This window comes from Anser brachyrhynchus, assembly GCF_964034855.1.
Source record: "Anser brachyrhynchus genome assembly, chromosome: 2".
Lineage (NCBI taxonomy): Eukaryota > Metazoa > Chordata > Aves > Anseriformes > Anatidae > Anser > Anser brachyrhynchus.
In genome coordinates, this window is record NC_137695.1 from 77437548 (window position 1) to 77455803 (window position 18256).

The 18256-nt window shown below is 43.6% G+C and overlaps 1 protein-coding gene across 1 annotated transcript in view; it reads left to right on the forward strand.

The window, feature by feature from the left end:
- The window catches only part of LOC308190634 (uncharacterized protein), a 165102-nt gene extending 154933 nt beyond the window's left edge, over positions 1-10169 (forward strand). Inside the window, exon 7 of the mRNA XM_080582250.1 lies at positions 10083-10169. Within this exon, the coding sequence (XP_080438376.1) occupies positions 10083-10113 (31 nt within the window). The 3' untranslated portion in view covers positions 10114-10169. The remainder of the gene's footprint in view (positions 1-10082) is intronic.
- The last annotated feature ends 8087 nt before the right edge of the window (positions 10170-18256 follow it).

Here is an 18256-nt window from a genome sequence, read left to right on the forward strand (position 1 = left end):
ATATATGGTTGTGTGTAACTAAAAGCATTTAAATATATAATTCAAACTGAAATAGGTAGCTAAGCTAAGAGTGGGCTATTGCAATTACTCTTTGTAAAATTTTCTCTAAGCTTTTAGTACTTCCTAGATTTTTTTCAATTCCAGCTACTCATTAGCACTTCATAAAAGTTATACATTTTTATTATTATTATTGTTATTATTATTATTTTTAAAAAAGGAAGAAAAAATCCCATAAAACCATGGAACTGCTGTCTTAAAAATAGAAAGAACACACTCTTTCCTTGATTCTTCCTAAAATCAGAGTCAAGCAGAAGGAGAGCTCCTAGCAAGAAATATTCAAGGTGTTCCATACTAACTAAATTTGTATGACTGCTCATGCAGGGAACCAAGAAATTCCAGGAGGGTAACACAAAGAACAAGGGCACTCAGCATGGTTTTCACAGCTTTCTTGAAGATAGACACGAGAGGATGGGCTGTGTGAATATTAAATTTTAAAAGCCCTTTATACTTTAGGAAGCTTTTAAAACTATAAAAAATTCAAAAGGGTTTATAAAAGCTATATATACACTGTCTTCAAAAGAGCTTGAAATATATTTGGAAAGATCAAAGAAGAATATCTTACATTATCATATGGTGGGGGAAGGAGAAGGGAGGGAGGAGAGCAAACAAGTGTCTGGTGTTCTGTGTTACAGGTGAAGAACAGAACTAAGGATAAAGGTATGCTTTTCACAGTCTTATCTGGCACACGCTATTTGCCATCTTCACTTTAATATCTATCTGAGTGCTACTTAGAAAATTGTAGAAGGAGGTGGGGTGTGAAATGTCTGAATAACCCATGATATTCTGTGGAAAAGAAATGTGCCAGCTTTAGTGCTTGAATGGCTCTAATTATCATATTGTGGGCGAGAGTGCTGAAAGCTTAACATTTCAGTGAAGTATGGTGGGATTATACAATGCAAGATGTTGATATGTACCTATAACTTGCATGTGATGTAGTGTGACATTAAAAGAAACAACAGAACACTCTTTGCCTTTAGGCTAAAACCATATGTGAAATTTAGGCCTGTTCTAAAGGGCCTTTTATAAATATTGCATAAAACATATTGCAAGAGGCTTGAACAGTGGTACTTGACAGTTCAAAGAGTTCCTTTGGTTTTACTATGGCAAGTAAGCTTCCAAATCTAAGATTGAAGTACCCTCCATTTCTAAGCAATTACAACATCTTCCAGAACATTGTAGGTGATATTCATTAAGGTTGTATCTTTTGATCATTCCTTCTCCACTCCCCATCCCACCCCTCTTGAAGAGTTGATGTCAGGTTAAATTTAGTTCATGTTTTAAGTTTAAAAAGCTTCTCCACACCCCACCCCCAATATAAATATGTATATCATTAATATGACAAAAAACAATAACCTTACTTCTTTTTATGTTCTTGTGTTTGCAACTGTTTGCAATTTTTTCATTCATTGTCCAAGCAGATGGATGTAACTACCCCCCCCCCAAAAAAAAAAATCAGTCAATTGCTCAGTTGCTTATTTTAAGTATTTTCTGCTTGCTGCTTCGCTTCCATTTTGTAGATCTCCATGTTTTTTTTTTTTTTTTCCATAACCATTGGTGCTTTTTTCTCAGTCAAAACGATTTTAACTCCAGCTTATCTTCTTCTCCAGATACATATTCAATTCTTGACCCACCAAAATTAATTCCATCTCAAACACAAATGGTGCCATGTGCAAGTCTTTCTTCTGTTAAAGTCACTCTCACCCCCTAAACCATTATCATTCCTGCTTCTTAGCACTTTCCATCTTGCTATACTAGCTCTCCTGCACCTACATACTGCATTTTGGTCAGAACAGGGCTTTTTCTGCAAAGCACACAGGGGATGTTGGTGTGGTGCCTCTTCTCCCTCTGCCTTTGGCACATGAAGTGGCACAGTGGCTGTTACCATGCACTGCAGTTTGAGGGTGACAGGCCTTCCAGTTTGGCTATGATAGCTGTTTTTGAGCCTGGTTCCTTTCCTGGCCCATAATATGGAGCCAGGAACAGTATAAAAATGTTTATTGTGTTCTTTTGTGGAGCCAACTCTGTTAGCTAGAGGACTGCTTACCTAGTATTTTTTTTTTTTTAATCAATATGAAATTTTAAATAAATGCAAGGGATACATAAAACAGTTGTCTCCACTGTCTCGGTTTGAAACTCCTGAAGGATAAAATTCATTTGTCTTCAAGAGTCATATTTCAATTTTTTAATATTACCAGAGCATACAGATGAGTAACTATGCTTATTAAGGTGGTCAGACACCTTATATATGTGACTGCTATATACTGTGTTGTTCGTGAGGCTCTTTATGATCTACTGAAATCTTCCAACAGCGGTGCATTGTCTTACAATGTTAGACCTTTCATTACTGTGTAGTTCCTCTCCCTCCTTCCCTCCTTATATAAAAATACAGTATTTATCCCTGTGGATGATACCAACATATTTTACAAACTCTAGCAATTACTGAATACTTTGAATTTGTTTAAACTCACAATAATCCTTTTAAGTATTCTCTTAAAATAGGTATGTGCATGTGGAGATCTATATTTCTGTCTGCCCTGTGAAGCACACAGAAAAGTTGCACATCATATTTATAAGCTCTGTCTTGAATTCTTTCTACAACTAAGACTCCCACTGAAGCTATCAAGCATGTTACTTTCACAAGGAATGCAGACTCCTACTCAAAGTGAATATTTCTTGTTACAGACCAAGCCAGGGGATGCAGAGGGAATACTTATTGTTGCCTTTAAAAGTTAGTCAAGTTTTAAGTCTGTAAGCAATAGCGTTGCAGTAGAAAAGGTGTGCAATGACCAGTAAGCCTCTGCATAAGCAAGCCTGTTCACTTCTCACTGTATTTCTCAAAAAAAAGGAATAAGATGACTTCTAGCACAAAAAGGAGATGGTTTCTGTAAACAAATGAGTAGAACAAAGGAAGAAAATACTCCTTGTGTCAAGGTGTGTCTTCAGCTAGACCACTCTTATGAAGCAGCCATGCCAGATAGGCTCACTTGTGTTTGGGTTTAGATAAGTGTTTTTCCTTGCTGAATGTCCTAATTACCAACAGAGACTCCTGTCAGACCCAAGTTTACCATTTGCTTGTTTACTGTGTCCACATAGGGTTCTGGCTTAAATATTTATTCAGTTTGCTAACCGTGCAGAGTCAAAATGCAATACTGAAACAAAAGCTATTGAAATGTTTTGAATTCTGAAACCAATTTTGGCTTCACTAGATCAGAATGGTTAGTTGCTGTAGCAACAGCATCACGGGGGGTGGGGAGAATTAAACATCATTACAATCAGTTTTGGAGAAGTATTGAATAGCTGCTCAGAGCTTTTCCTCTTGGCATATGGCAAATTGAAAGGTTCATAACATTGTTGAAGCAAGAAGACAACCTGAACGGCTGTTTTTCTTCCCCTGCTCCCTCCAGGGGACAGCAGATTAGCAGCTTTCCTACCAGTGAGAGCCAGAATAACAAACTCTTGTTAGGTGAAAGGTAGTCTAGTGGCTAGGAAGGATAAGGAGACTTTGGCTTTCACTCATGAAACATTTATCAAGCCAAATTCCTGCAAGTAATATCCTTTAACTGCATACGGAAAGTGAAAGATAATGGAGAATGTTTGAACTCTATTAGCACAATAAATTGCATGACAATTTGCAGAGTTCTATAATGCCAGCTAGTGTTAATATGACACCAATGGATGCTAATCAATTTGGAAAAAAAAATAAATCAGAAAATGTGAAGGGAAGTTTTGCTATCACATACCTTTTTCTTTGTTTTTAAAGAAAAAGTAACAAAAGCTTAAGTGTTCACTACGTTAAATGTATTATGTTGGGGGCAAGGGAGGGGATCGCTAAAATATTGTGGAATGTGTAGTTCTGTAATAACACTAAATGAGGTAGAAAGTAGGGCAAATCCAACAGTCTTATTCATATAAGCTTTTCAGATGTGTGCTAAAAATTCCTGCCCAACAAGCATGCTAAGAAATCTCAGTTATTTCTTTGATGCATGTCATGCCATAAAAATACAAGAAAACCGCTGTAGTTTTACAGACAGAATCCTGTGATGATGATTTCAATCATTCCAAATGAACAATCTATTTTAAGTGTATGGTTTGGCTGTTAGTCTCCACTTGTGTTTGCACACTTTACTCTTTTGTCCTTTTGACTTTGTATCCATCACTGATTAGGGTAAAGGAACTGCCAAGTGAATGGTCTATTTATTTATTTATTTATTTACTGAAAAATTAATCTCTTGCCTTATCTGAATACACCAGATTTTTTAATTTTTATATTTTTCCAACATACGTAAATGAAAAAAATCAGTAGTGATAATCACAGAATCACAGAATCGTCTAGGTTGGAAGAGACCTCCAAGATCATCTAGTCCAACCTCTGCCCTAACACTAATAAGTCCTCCACTAAACCATATCACTAAGCTCTACATCTAAATGTCTTTTAAAGACCTCCAGGGATGGTGACTCAACCACCTCCCTGGGCAGTCCATTCCAGAGCCTAACAACCCTTTCTGTAAAGAAGTTCTTCCTAACATCCAACCTAAACATCCCCTGGCGCAACTTTAGCCCATTCCCCCTCATCCTGTCACCAGGCACGTGGGAGAATAGACCAACCCCCACCTCTCTACAGCCTCCTTTAAGGTACCTATAGAGAGCGATGAGGTCTCCCCTGAGCCTCCTCTTCCCCAGGCTAAACAAGCCCAGCTCCCTCAGCCGCTCCTCGTAAGACTTGTTCTCCAGACCCCTCACCAGCTTCGTTGCCCTTCTCTGGACTCTCTCGAGCACCTCCATGTCCTTCCTGTAGCGAGGGGCCCAAAACTGAACACAGTACTCGAGGTGCGGCCTCACCAGAGCCGAGTACAGGGGCGCAATCACCTCCCTAGACCTGCTGGCCACACTGCTTCTTATGCAAGCCAGGATGCTGTTGGCCTTCTTGGCCACCTGAGCACACTGCTGGCTCATATTCAGCCGACTATCAACCAGTACTCCCAGGTCCTTCTCTGCCAGGCAGCTTTCCAGCCACTCATCTCCCAGCCTGTAGCGCTGCTTGGGGTTGTTACGCCCCAGATGCAGGACCCGGCACTTGGCCTTATTGAACTTCATGCAGTTGACCTCATCCCATCGGTCCAGCCTATCCAGATCCTCCTGCAGAGCCTTCCTTCCCTCGAGCAGATCGACACACGCACCTAACTTGGTGTCGTCTGCAAACTTACTGAGGGTGCACTCAATCCCCTCATCCAGGTCATCGATAAAGATATTGAAGAGGACTGGCCCCAGCACTGAGCCCTGGGGGACTCCACTAGTAACGGGCCTCCAACTGGATTTGACTCCATTCACCACAACTCTTTGGGCCCGGCCATCCAGCCAGTTTTTAACCCAGCAAAGCGTCTGCCAGTCCAAGCCACGAGCAGCCAGTTTCTTGAGGAGAATGTTGTGGGAAACGGTGTCAAAAGCCTTACTGAAGTCAAGGTAGACCACATCCACAGCCTTCCCCTCGTCCACCAAGCGCGTCACTTGGACATAGAAGGAGATCAGGCTCGTCAAGCAGGACCTACCTTTCATAAACCCATGCTGACTGGGCCTGATTGCCTGCTTGCCCTGCAAGTGCCGCGTGATGACCCTCAAGATAATCTGCTCCATGAGCTTCCCTGGCACTGAGGTCAAACTAACAGGCCTATAGTTCCCTGGGTCTACCCTCCAGCCCTTCTTGTAGATGGGCGTCACATTTGCTAGCCGCCAGTCGACTGGGACCTCCCCTGATAGCCAGGACTGCCGATAAATAATGGAAAGCGGCTTGGCCAGCTCCTCTGCCAGTTCGCTCAGTACCCTTGGGTGGATCCCATCCGGCCCCATCAACATGCGTACATCCAAGTGTTGTAGCAGGTCGCCAACCATTTCCTCATGGACAGCGAGGGCCACATCCTGCTCCCCATCCCCTTCCACCAGCTCAGGGTACCAGGTATCCAGAGAACAACCAGTCTTGCCACTAAAGACTGAGGCAAAGAAAGCATTGAGCACCTCAGCCTTTTCCTCATCTTTTGTAACTAAGTTTCCCCCCGCATCCAGTAAAGGATGGAGATTCTCCTTAGTCCTCCTTTTTGTGTTGATGTATTTGTAAAATCATTTTTTTTATCTTTAACGGCAGTAGCCAGATTGAGCTCCAGATGAGCTTTGGCCTTTCTAATTTTGTCCTGCACAGCCTCGCAACATCCTTATAGTCCTCTTGAGTAGCCCCCCCTCTTTTCCAAAGATTATAAACCCTCCTTTTTCTCCTAAGCTCGAGCCACAACTCTCTGCTCAGCCAGGCCGGTCTAGTTCCGCGTCGGCTCGTCTTTGGGCATGTGGGGACAGACCGCTCCTGAGCCATTAAGATTTCCTTCTTGAGGAGCGCCCAACCTTCCTGGACTCCTTTGCCCTGCAGAACCTCCTCTCAAGGGACTCTGCCAACCAGTGTCCTGAACCGCTCAAAGTCAGCCCTCCGGAAGTCCAAGACAGCGGTTTTACTGGTCCCCTTCCTGACTTCACCAAGAATAGAGAACTGAACCATTTCGTGGTCACTCTGCCCAAGACAGCTCCTGACCACCACATCTCCCACCAGTCCGTCACTGTTTGTAAACAGAAGGTCTAGCGGGACACTTCCCCTGGTAGGCTCTCTAACCAGCTGCATCAGGAAGCTATCTTCCACGCTCTCCAGAAACCTCCTAGACTGCTTTCTCTGGGCTGTGTTGTGCTTCCAGGATATGTCTGGGAAGTTGAAGTCCCCCACGAGAACAAGCGCTGACAATTTCGCAGCTTCTGCCAGCTGCCTGTAGAACTCCTCATCAGTCTCCTTATCCTGGTTCAGTGGTCTGTAACAGACCCCCACCAGGATGCTTGCTTTGTTGGCCTTCCCTCTGATCCTAACCCACAGGGACTCAACCTTATCATTCCCAGCCTCAAGTTCCTCAACATCTAAACACTCTCTAATATAGAAAGCCACACCACCACCCCTTCTGTGCTGCCTGTCCCTTCTGAAGAGCCTATAGCCAGACATTGCAGCACTCCAGTCATGAGAGTGGTCCCACCACATTTCAGTGATGGCAACCAAGTCATAGCCTTCCCGCTGCACGATGGCTTCCAGCTCCTCCCATTTGTTGCCTATGCTGCGTGCATTAGTGTAGATGCACTTCAGTCAGGCCATTGCCTTCTTCCCCGGCTTTGCCATTGTTCCCCCCGGCACAGCTCCAATAGGCCTTCTTTCAGCCCCATCCCCCTTCTTTCCTAGTTTAAAGCCCTCTCAACGAGCCCTGCCAGCTCCTGGGCTAAGATCCGTTTTCCCCTTAGAGATAGGGACCCGTCTGCAGCCATCAGGCCAGGTGCCAGGTAAAGCGCTCCATGGTCAAAAAAACCAAAATTTCTGTGTTGGCACCAGCCTGTGAGCCACGTGTTAATCAGGTGGGCTTTCCGGGTCCTCTCAGTACCCCTCCCTGCTACTGCAGGGATAGACGAAAACACCACCTGCACTCCCGCTCCAGCCACTAACCGTCCCAGTCCCCTAAAGTCCCGTTTGATAGCCTTCAGGCTTCTCTCTTCAAGATCATCACTGCCAGCCTGGACTATCAAAAGAGGGTAATAGTCAGAGGGGCGAACCAGGTTGGGAAGCTTTCTGGCAACATCCCTGACCCTGGCCCCAGGGAGGCAGAAGACTTCCCTATGGGTAGGGTCAGGTCGACAAACAGGGCCCTCTGTTCCCCTGAGAAGGGAGTCGCCTACTACGATCACCCTTCTGTCTTTCTTGGTGGAGGCAGTCTTGAGGCGTGGAGTTGGCTTCCTCGCCCTAGGCATCCTCCTGGGTAGACTTTCTACCTCGTCCTCACCCACCGGTCTCTCAAGCTCCAGGGCCTCAAATCTGTTGCATAAGGGCACCTGGGAAGGTGGGGCTGGTAGGGGGGGGCGTTGCCTGAAAGGTCGAGCAGGGACCTGTCTCCATCCCTCCTCAACTTCTAGGTCCCCTCCCTCTGCCCGACAGAGACAGAGCAGGGGGTCCATCCCCATTTGGGGTGTCTCACCCCGGTACCTCTCCTTCAGGCCCTGCAGGGAGTCACTCCACCAGTCTATCTCGCACTCACACTCCCTAATAGCCCTCAACCTCTCCACCTCCTCTTTGAGTTCTGCCACCAGGCGGACCAGGTCATCCACCTGCTCGCACCTCACACACATGGCACCTCTGCGTCCCTCAGATGGCAGCAACAGGCTCAGGCAGTCCCTGCACCCAGAGACCTGAACTGCCGCATTGTTGAGCAGGCAGTCAGTCTGGGTGGCCACAGACTTTCTAGAGAAAGTGCTCTGCCTGGTGAAGACCATCGCAGCCCGCCTAGTAGTCGACAGCCGTTAAAGATGTTCTTATGGGCGGGGGGAAACTCTGCCCTCTCCACCCTCCCTGCTCGCCCTGCCTGCGCGAACTGCCGCGCCCACCCTTCTGACGCATCACGCCCTGTTTGCCCGCCCTGTTTGCCCGCCCTGGTCGCTCGCGCTCCCTAGGGGCTGCTTTTGTACGGCCGGGGAGGGGGCGCTGCTGGCTCCGCCTACGCCTCGTCAGCCTCCCTCGCGGGGGCTGCCGGGCCCTGGCGGCTCCCTCGAGCGGCCTCGATGTCGGAAAAAAAGCCCTGCCTGTCCCGATCCCCCGCTCCGCTGCAGAACGCGTCTGCCCCGGAGCCGATCACCTCAGCAAGTGGCTGCGAAATGGCGGTGTCGCCCGATTTAAATGGCCCGCCGCTGAGCCGATCGCCTCGGCAAGACTGCTGAGTAACTGTTACATTAGTGTGTAGTCATGGAAATAAAAATGAAAACTATCATATGCTTTGAATAATGAGACTCTCTACTTAATAGCACTTACAAAGAATAAAGATCTTTTTATAGCAGAGACAGTAGTCCTGCTTCTCAGGTGTTCAAAAGCTCTGCATTACAGTTCGAGGGTATGTACTTTGGGACAGTATCTCATGAAGGACTTGGACACCTTCCTGTTAAATGTCACAATTTTTAGGGGTCTGATATTTAGGTTATTATCCCAGAACTTTACTGAGACATTGTCAGCTCCTTTATTTTGCTTTGGTAGCATCCTGTTTTCTGTTTTGAGTGATTCTTGGAAAACGGATTTCACATAGAAGCAGTCATTTTGAGCATTCTGGTGAATAACAGTTAAATCCCATGTTTACTTCCTGCATGCCCCAGATCTGTTCATGCACAGAGAGCTTGGTGTGCCTGTGTCAATTGACCATGCACTGCATGTGCAGAAGCTCTGACGACTGCAGCACAAAGACATTGCACAGCTACAGTAAATATTTAGTAAGGAAGTTTCAGCTTCCTCTGCCTCTCTTGGGAAGGAAGGCACCTGTTAAACTCTCTTTTAAAGAACTGAACAGAGTACCCAGTTATTTCCTGAAAGAAAACTAATGGTGTTTTTTATATATATTTTTATATGTATTTTTAAGCTAATAGAAAATTTTCCCAGGCTGCAAGGTCAGTTGAGGTCTCTGCTTCTGATAATTGCTGGTAGTGAACCAAATCAGTATCTTTTACCTCTTGCTCTAACCACAAAACTATTGCAGAGGTAGGAAGGGAAGATGAGAGAAGATGGAAACAGTAGATTGAATGGGAATGCTTCATTTTTCTCATTAAAAGTCAGTAAAGGTTGAAAAAAAAAAAACACACTAAAACAAAAACAAACGACCAAAAATAAAAACAAAACAAAAACAAACAAAAACACAATAGTAAGTTTGCTGAGATGGGAAGAAAGCTCTGAAGTGAATATAGTTTTGGTAACCTACTTTTTACAGCACTTGTTTGAGTCAAAGGAAATACAGATTCTGTTCTGTGCTCTCAGAACCATTCCACCCCCGTCCCACACAAATATTGTTTCAGGTAAGTCATGAAAAAACATCCTTATATTAGGGAATGGACTTCGTCATCATAGGCTTTAACACCTTAGCAGTCAGGAAGCCTTGCAAAATAGGTGGCAATACCTAAGTTCTTTTTTTTCTCTCTCTTTGCAGGACTCATGATTTTGTACCCCTGAATGACTAAAACACAATCTACCTACCATATTGCACAAATTCACAGCGGCATCCTGTAGTAATGCATTTTTTTTCTGTATTCTCCAGTACTTATGCAAAGGCACTTGACAAGGTCATTTCTACACCTGAAGTAAACTACAATTAGTATGCTATAGATAGAAAACGGTGTAATATGTGCAACATATATCATTTGTCTATTGTACCCTATAGGATTGGTTCCTACTCTGGAAGAATTCTCGAATAAAGGTATCAAATGGATGTGCCATCTCTCTCTCAATAGAGCTATAGGGAGAAAATTGATAACTCTGTGTTCAGTGTTTTGTCTGCAGTGTGCAGTAAATAATTTATGTGACAAACATTAAGTAATGACAGTACAGCAAAATGTGAAGTAACTCTCCCTTTATGAAGTCTGCCACACTGTGCATGGAATGGGAGGCTAGGGAGGGTCTTCTGGGGAGGGAATATGTAAACAGCCATTAAAGACTGTATTATAATGCATATAGACTAGGGGAAAAAATATAGGTTCTGCAGACATATTTATGTGGAGCATCTCGTAGCTCTCTAGGAGCCTGACTTTCTTCCAGAATAATTAGCAATTTTTGTTATCTGCTGACTTTTCAGTGTGATTTGTATTTTTGCTGCATATAAAGAAAGGGGATGTAACACATATTTCTGTTAATGTTATAATTTTACAGTTTTTAAACAAGGAGAAATAAATACAGTGTTTTTGTGCATTCTGTGGTACCACTATAGAATAGAATCATAGAATTACAGAATATCCCGAGTTGGAAGGGACCCATAAGGATCATCAAGTCCAACTACTGGCACCGCACAGGTCTGCCCAAAAGTTTAGACCATGTGACTAAGTGCACAGTCCAATCGCTTCTTAAATTCAGACAGGCTTGGTGCAGTGACTACTTCACTGGGGAGCCTGTTCTAGGGTGCAACTATGCTTTCGGTGAAGAACCTCTTCCTGATGTCCAGCCTAAACTTCCCCTGCCTCAGCTTAACACCGTTCCCGTGGGTCCTGTCACTGGTGATTACGGAGAATAGGTCACCTGCTTCTCCACTCCCCCTCGCGAGGAGGTTGTAGACTGCGATGGGGTCTCCCCTCAGCCTCCTCTTCTCCAAGATGAACAGGCCAAGTAAGCTCAGCCGCTCCTCATATGTCTTACCCTCTAGGCCTTTCACCATCTTTGTCACCCTCCTCTGGACACTCTCCAACAGTTTTACATCCTTTTTGTACTGTGGTGCCCAGAACTGCACACAGTACTCGAGGTGAGGCCGCACCAGCGAAGAGTAGAGCGAGACAATCGCTTCCCTCGACCGACTAGCAATGCTGTGCTTGATGCACTCCAGGATACGGTTGGCCCTCCTGGCTGCCAGGGCACACTGCTGGCTCATATTCAGCTTGCTGTCAACCACAACGCCCAGATCCCTCTCTGTGGGGCTGCTCTCCAGCGTCTTGTTGCCCAGTCTGTATGTATAGCCAGGGCTGCCCCGTCCCAGGTGCAGGACCTGGCATTGCTTTTGTTAAACTTCATGTGGTTGGTGATCGACCAGCTCTCCAATCTCTCCAGATCTCTCTGCAAGGTCTTTCCACCCTCAGTAGAGTCTACAACTCCTCCAAGTTTGGTGTCGTCGGCAAATTTGCTCAAAACACCTTCTAGTCCTACATCCAAATCATTTATAAAAACATTGAAGAGGACTGGCCCTAAAATGGAGCCTTGAGGGACCCCACTAGTGACCATCCACCATTCAGATGTGGCCCCATTTACCACAACCCTTTGATCCCTGCCCGTCAGCCAATTGCTCACCCATAGTATGTTTTTGTTTAGCTGTATGCTGGACATTTTGTCCAGTAGGATCCTATGGGAAACTGTGTCAAAAGCCTTGCTGAAGTCCAAAAAGATCACATCAGCTGGTTTCCCTTGGTCAACCAGATGAGTGATCTTATCATAAAAAGAAATCAAATTTGTTAGGCAGGACCTACCCCTCATGAACCCATGTTGGCTGGGACCAATGGCTGCATTGTCCCCCAGGTGCGCTTCAATAACTTCAAGGATCATCCTCTCCGTAATTTTACCAGGCACTGACGTGAGACGGACAGGCCTGTAATTGCTAGGGTCTTCTTTCTTACCCTTCTTGAAAATTGGCACAACATTTGCCAGTTTCCAGTCCAATGGGACCTCTCCAGATTCCCAAAATCATTGAAAAATAATTGACATCAGCCAGCTCTCTAAGCACCCTGGGATGAATCCCATCCGGACCCATGGACTTGTATGGATCCAGGTGGAGCAGCAAATCCCGCACACGTTCAGGGTTGGTTGGGAGTTTGTCCTTCCCACTGTCATGGTCCTCCAGCTCAGGGCACCCTGGGTCCTGAAGCCCATCATCAGTGTTGAAGACAGAGGTGAAGAAGGCATTAAACGTCTCTGCTTTGCCTATGTCTTTGTCTGTGAGGGGACCCTCCCCATCTAGTAGCGGACTTATGTTTTCTTTGGTTCTCCTTTTTCTGTTCACATATCTAAAAAAAACTTTTTTTATTGTCTCCCACAGACATGGCCAGCTTCAACTCTAGTTGGGCTTTGGACACACGAATTTTCTCCCTACAAACACAAACAGCATCCTTGTACTCCTTCCTCGTCGCCTGACCCTTCTTCCAGCAGCCGTACACTTTCTTTTTTTGCCTAAGCTGCAGAAGAAGTTCCCTGGTCAGCCAGGCCAGCCTTCTGCCCTGCTTGCCTGACTTCCGATATTTTGGAATCGCCTGTTCTTGTGCTTCTAGGAGGCAGTGCTTAAAGATGGACCAGCACTGATGGACGTCAACGCCTTCAAAAGCAGTTTCCCAGGGGACCTTGCTGACTAGTTCCCTGAGCAGCCTGAAGTCTGCTTTCCCCATATCCAGGGCTGAAGTTTTGGTGACAGTTTTCCTTCTGTCACCATAAATTCTAAACTCAACCACTTCATGGTCACTATGACTGAGACTGCCACCAATTGCCATGTCTCCCACAAGACCCTCTCTGTTCTCCAGCAACAGATCTAGGAGGGCACCTTTCCTAGTTGGCTCTCTTAGCACCTGCACCAAGAAGTTATCATCTAGGTGCTTTATGAACCTCCTGGACTTGCTCATGTCAGCCGTGTGGTGATCCCAGTTGATGTCTGGCAAGTTGAAATCCCCCTTTAGGACAAGGGGAGTTGATCTCGAGGCATCTCTTAGTTCTGCAAAGAATAATTCATCGGTGTCATCATCCTGGCCGAGTGGTCTGTAATAGACTCCCACAACGACATCCCCTTCATTTGTTCGTCCCTTAATCCTTACCCAGAGGCTCTCAACTTTGCCATCACCATCTTGAAGTTCCACACAGTCCAGCCCATGTTTCACATACATTGCCACCCCACCACCTCGCCTACCCTGCCTGTCCTTCTTGAAGAGCCTGTAACCATCTATTGCAACACACCAGCCACAGGACTCATCCCACCAGGTTTCGCTTATGCCAATGATGTCATAGCTGTGGGACTGGGCCAAGACTTCTAGCTCATCCATTTTATTCCTCATACTGTGTGCGTTTTTGTAGAAGCACTTCAAATGCACCTCCCTACACACAGCACCTTGTGGAGCTGACCAAAGGGCCTAACTAGCACAGTCCCTCTGATTCTAGCACACCATCCCTTAGCTCATCACCGGCGTGCCTGGTTTTATCCCTTTCCCCCTTTGACTCTAGTTTAAAGCCCTATCAGCCCTGCCAACTCCTGAGCAAAAATCCTCACCCCTCTCTGAGAGAGACGCATCCCATCTGGTGCCAGCAGGCCTGGTGTCGCGTAGATCTTCCTGTGATTGAAAAACCTGAAATTCTGCCGGTTGCACCAGTCCCAAAGCCATGTGTTAATGTGATGAGTCTGTTTGTCAGCATTGATCCCCCCTATTGGAAGGACAGAGGCAAACACAACCTGTGCCCCTGATCCTTTAAGTAGTTGTTCCAAAGCCCTAAAGTCCCTTTTGATCGCTCTCGGACTTATCCTTGCTATTTCATCATTACCAGCCTGAAAGACCAGTAACGAGTAGTAGTCGGTGGGCCATACCAGGCGCTTTACTTTCTTAGCTAAGTCTCTCACCCGAGCCCCATGGAGGCAGCAGACTTCCCTGTGGGTTGGGTCTGGATGGCGTATTGGTCCCTCTGTCCCTTTCAGAAGGGAGTCCCCCATGACGATAAACCTTCTTTCTTGACAGAAGATGTAGTGATGTGGGGGGTAGATTGCCTTGCCTTAGGCACCCCTTCCAACTGGAATGGGCTTTTGTCTACATTGTTGTTTTGACTGTTGTGTTCTAGAGCCTCATATCTGTTACATAAGGGTAGCTGGGAAGTTGAGGTGGGCAGGGAGAGGGCTCGCCTACCACGCCCAACAGGAACCTGCCTCCATACCCCCCCTTGGCCTAGGTCTCCTCCTACTTCCTGGCGGGATGAGGGAACTTTTGTCTTCTGCGTAGCAGGAGACATTTGTGCTGTGGCAGGCTCGTGAGTCTGTCTCAGAGAGGGTAGAGTACACCTCCACCAGTCAATTTCCCTCTCTGACTCCCTGATGCTCCTGAGCCTGCTCACCTCCTCCCGAAGCTCTGCTACCTGGCTGAGCAGCTCTTCAATACAGTGTTTTTGTGCATTCTGTGGTACCACTATAGAATAGAATAGTTCAATTGGAAGGAGCCTACAAAGATCATCTAGTCTGACTGCCTGACCTCTTTAGAGCTAATAAAAAGAAAAAGCATATTATTGGGGGCATTGTCAAAACACCTCTTGAACACGGACAGGTACGGGGCATCAACTACCTTCCTAGGAAGCCCGTTCCAGTTTTTGACCACCCTCATAGTAAAGACGTTTTTCCTCTTGTCCAGTCTGAACTTCCCTTGATGCAGCTTTTTGCCAATCCCACCTGTCCTGTCTTTGGTGACCAGGAGCAGAGACCGACGCCTCCCTCTGTGCTTCCCGTCCTCAGGAGGTTGCAGAGATCTATGAGGCCATCTCTCTTCCTCCTCTTCTCCAGATGAGACAACCCAAATGTCCTCAGCCTATTCTTATAGGACATGATTTCCAGCCCTTTTACTAGCTTTGTTGCCCTCCTCTGGACACTTTGAAGTATCTTAATATCTTTTTTATATTGTGGAGCACAGAACTGCACACAAAATGCTAAACTGCCAACTGAAGGTAATCAATACTGCAAAAATTGTGCCTGAATATTAATCAGAATTTTGATTCTGGTTGTTCCCACTTCAGGCATATTCACGAACACTTTCTCCACATCTTTACCTGCACAAACAGGGTTTTAACCTACTACTTTTCAGAATGCATCTGTACCTGAATAAGAGAAAGGCTTTATGTAAATGTCTGAAATGTAATTTGTTCTTTTCTGTTTATTATTATTCTGTTTCAGTAAGCTGCAATTAGTCAAAGACCAGGAACAGTGCTGTCATTTAATTTTGTTATTGTTGCATGAATGTAAGACTTTGTGCCCTTCATGTCTTTTTTCTTCTTATGGCATGCTGTAGTACTGATGATTATTGTCCTGACTTGGGTTTATCATAAGGATCTGCAAATCATCTTGTGTCCCATGGTGTAGGGTAGCACGTGGAGGAAATGTTCTGCGGGCCCTTAGAATCAGGCATAAATTGGTCGTGATTGCAGGCTGGGCACAGTTAATGATTCCCAATCTCTATCCTCCACCCCACCCCCTAGTGCTGTGTTCTCTCTTTTTCGTCAACATAGGAAAAACAAAAAGCAAAGTTGACAACAAAGTACATGATATAACTGTTGAAAAAAACAAAGCAAATGTCTGATGATGACCTGCAGACAGAAAGGTGCTTACTTAAGCTGCTGGTTATGAGATTCACTATTATTCAGAGTCCTCATGCTTCAACGGGATAAATTTTATCCTTTATGAATGCTTACAAATACAGTAATAATGTTCAGAAATTAGGGTTTGTTGAAGAATGCTCAGTGGGACTGGATGTTGAAAAGCATTTGGTTAGCCATACGATTGTATAAGGTTTAGTGAGTAGCTTTTAACCATTATATTTAAGTTGAATAATTAAATTCAAAGTTGAAGCTTCCATATAAATAAAACTTAAAATTAAGAGCACATGATACTGAAATTGTGGTAAAACTGAATTTAGAAGAAAGGTATGGACGGTGATGAAATTTGACTTCAAAATCAAATCTCTTAACAAATACAACAAATGATTTAGATACTCATTTTCTTTTTCTATTCCACAGTTTGCTGTCTGGGAAATAGGGAAAATCTTTTTGTTCCATACCTAAAAAATATCAGAGGCAATCAAACAACATAGAAATTGTTTTAAAACAAACAAACAAACAAACAACCGAAAAAAAAAAACACCAGCTCCCTCCCCTCAAAACAAAAATTCAAACCCTAGGACAGAGGGAATAAATCATAGAATGAATAAACTGTAGTAGAAAATACCAAAAGAAAAATCCACAAAATATATGGATTATCGACTATATGCTGTTATTATTTATGAAATAAAATTATAGATATTACTGCCTACACAGTATTTATCAGTTAATGGAGTTCTCTGTCACTGTATGGTTAGAGGATATCATATATATTATAGAGCAATCTAAAATAGTTTTATTTTTCACATAGTAGATTTGCCTTCATTTTATTAAAGAGGATAATGGTGGAGTAAAACCAATTAAACAGCAGTGATCTCTGTTGTCTTTGTATTGTCTCTGAAGTCAAACTAGTTCTGTTAAAATATATTTTTTTTCAAGGTGGTACAGACGCTTCTATGTACATCTAGTTTTAGAATAGTTTCACAATGTCTTTTGTTCTTAGTTTTCAGAATGTATTTTGCTAAAAAGCCAAATAAATGTCTGCATTTGCTGGCTTTATAATGTGTATGTAATAAAAAGAAGGAAGAGCTTGCTCAAAAACATACTATTGATGAGGGCTGTTTAACAAAGTCATTAATTTTGTTAAATGTCAACAACAAATTTTTGCCAGATTAATGGTTTTAAACAAAACCCGAGAGAATTTAATATTCACAGGGACAATCAAAACTGCGTATTGATTATGACAAAATTGTTTTCTGGGTAATTATATGTTTCTAAAATCCTTTAAATCTTTAGATTTAAAATTGTATGAAATCTGAACCTACCAACTGTTCAATTTAATGGTGGAATGTCTCTTAACATAAATATGAAAATTCAATCAAATCTGTGCTGGTATATATGTATTTTTTCATTTATTGTTAAAGCAAAACTGCTTAATTCATTAAAAACAACTACAAATAAAGTGCAATGTTAATGTTTTTATTCAGTTTTACATCTGTCAGCAATACTGGTCATAGTTTAATCAGAAACATCAGTAAAATTGTTGCCACTTAGCAGAGTAGCCCAGAAAATTAAATCCTGTTTTGCTGTATATATTTTTCAGTCACTTTTAATGTGTTACTTAACAGAGGAAACAACAACAGAGTAAGTCTTTTATATGTGGTTTCAGAAGTGTAGCAGATTTTCTTTCATATTTTTATTGTTTTTTTTCCTCTTCTTCTTCTAGCCATTAATAATATTAATGATAATGAAACAAAATTTCATATTGTGATCGATCTCCCCAAATACAGACTGTGCCCTTCAACTGCAAAACATAATTTAAGTTTTCACAATATCTGAGAATATTCCAATGGTGATTTACCAGTAATCCAGCACTACATATATTCTACACCCTTATTCAGTGCACAAAAGAACTTGAGCGTGAAACCAAAGGCATTTTTTCACATAGCAATTCTAAACTTTCATAGCCTTTTAAAGGGTAAATATTAAACTGTAAATAAAAAATGTGTAACTTTACTAATTATATACTCAGGTGGGAATTGACTTCCCTTGTGTCATGCTTTGCATATTGGTAATACGCATTTAATGTATTTTATGTATATGGCTTTTGTGACCTTTAGTTTTTCATACTGTCATAAAACGAGTACCTTCGGAGAGCAATGTGGGTTGTTTTACCAGAATCTCCCACAGGTATACACTGTGAACTACAAAATCTAGTTTACAAGTCTTTGAAAAAGAAAAAAGAAATGAAACATCCTGCCTGCTTGTGGCTTATTTCTTTCCCTGCCTTTCCTCCACAGCTTCACC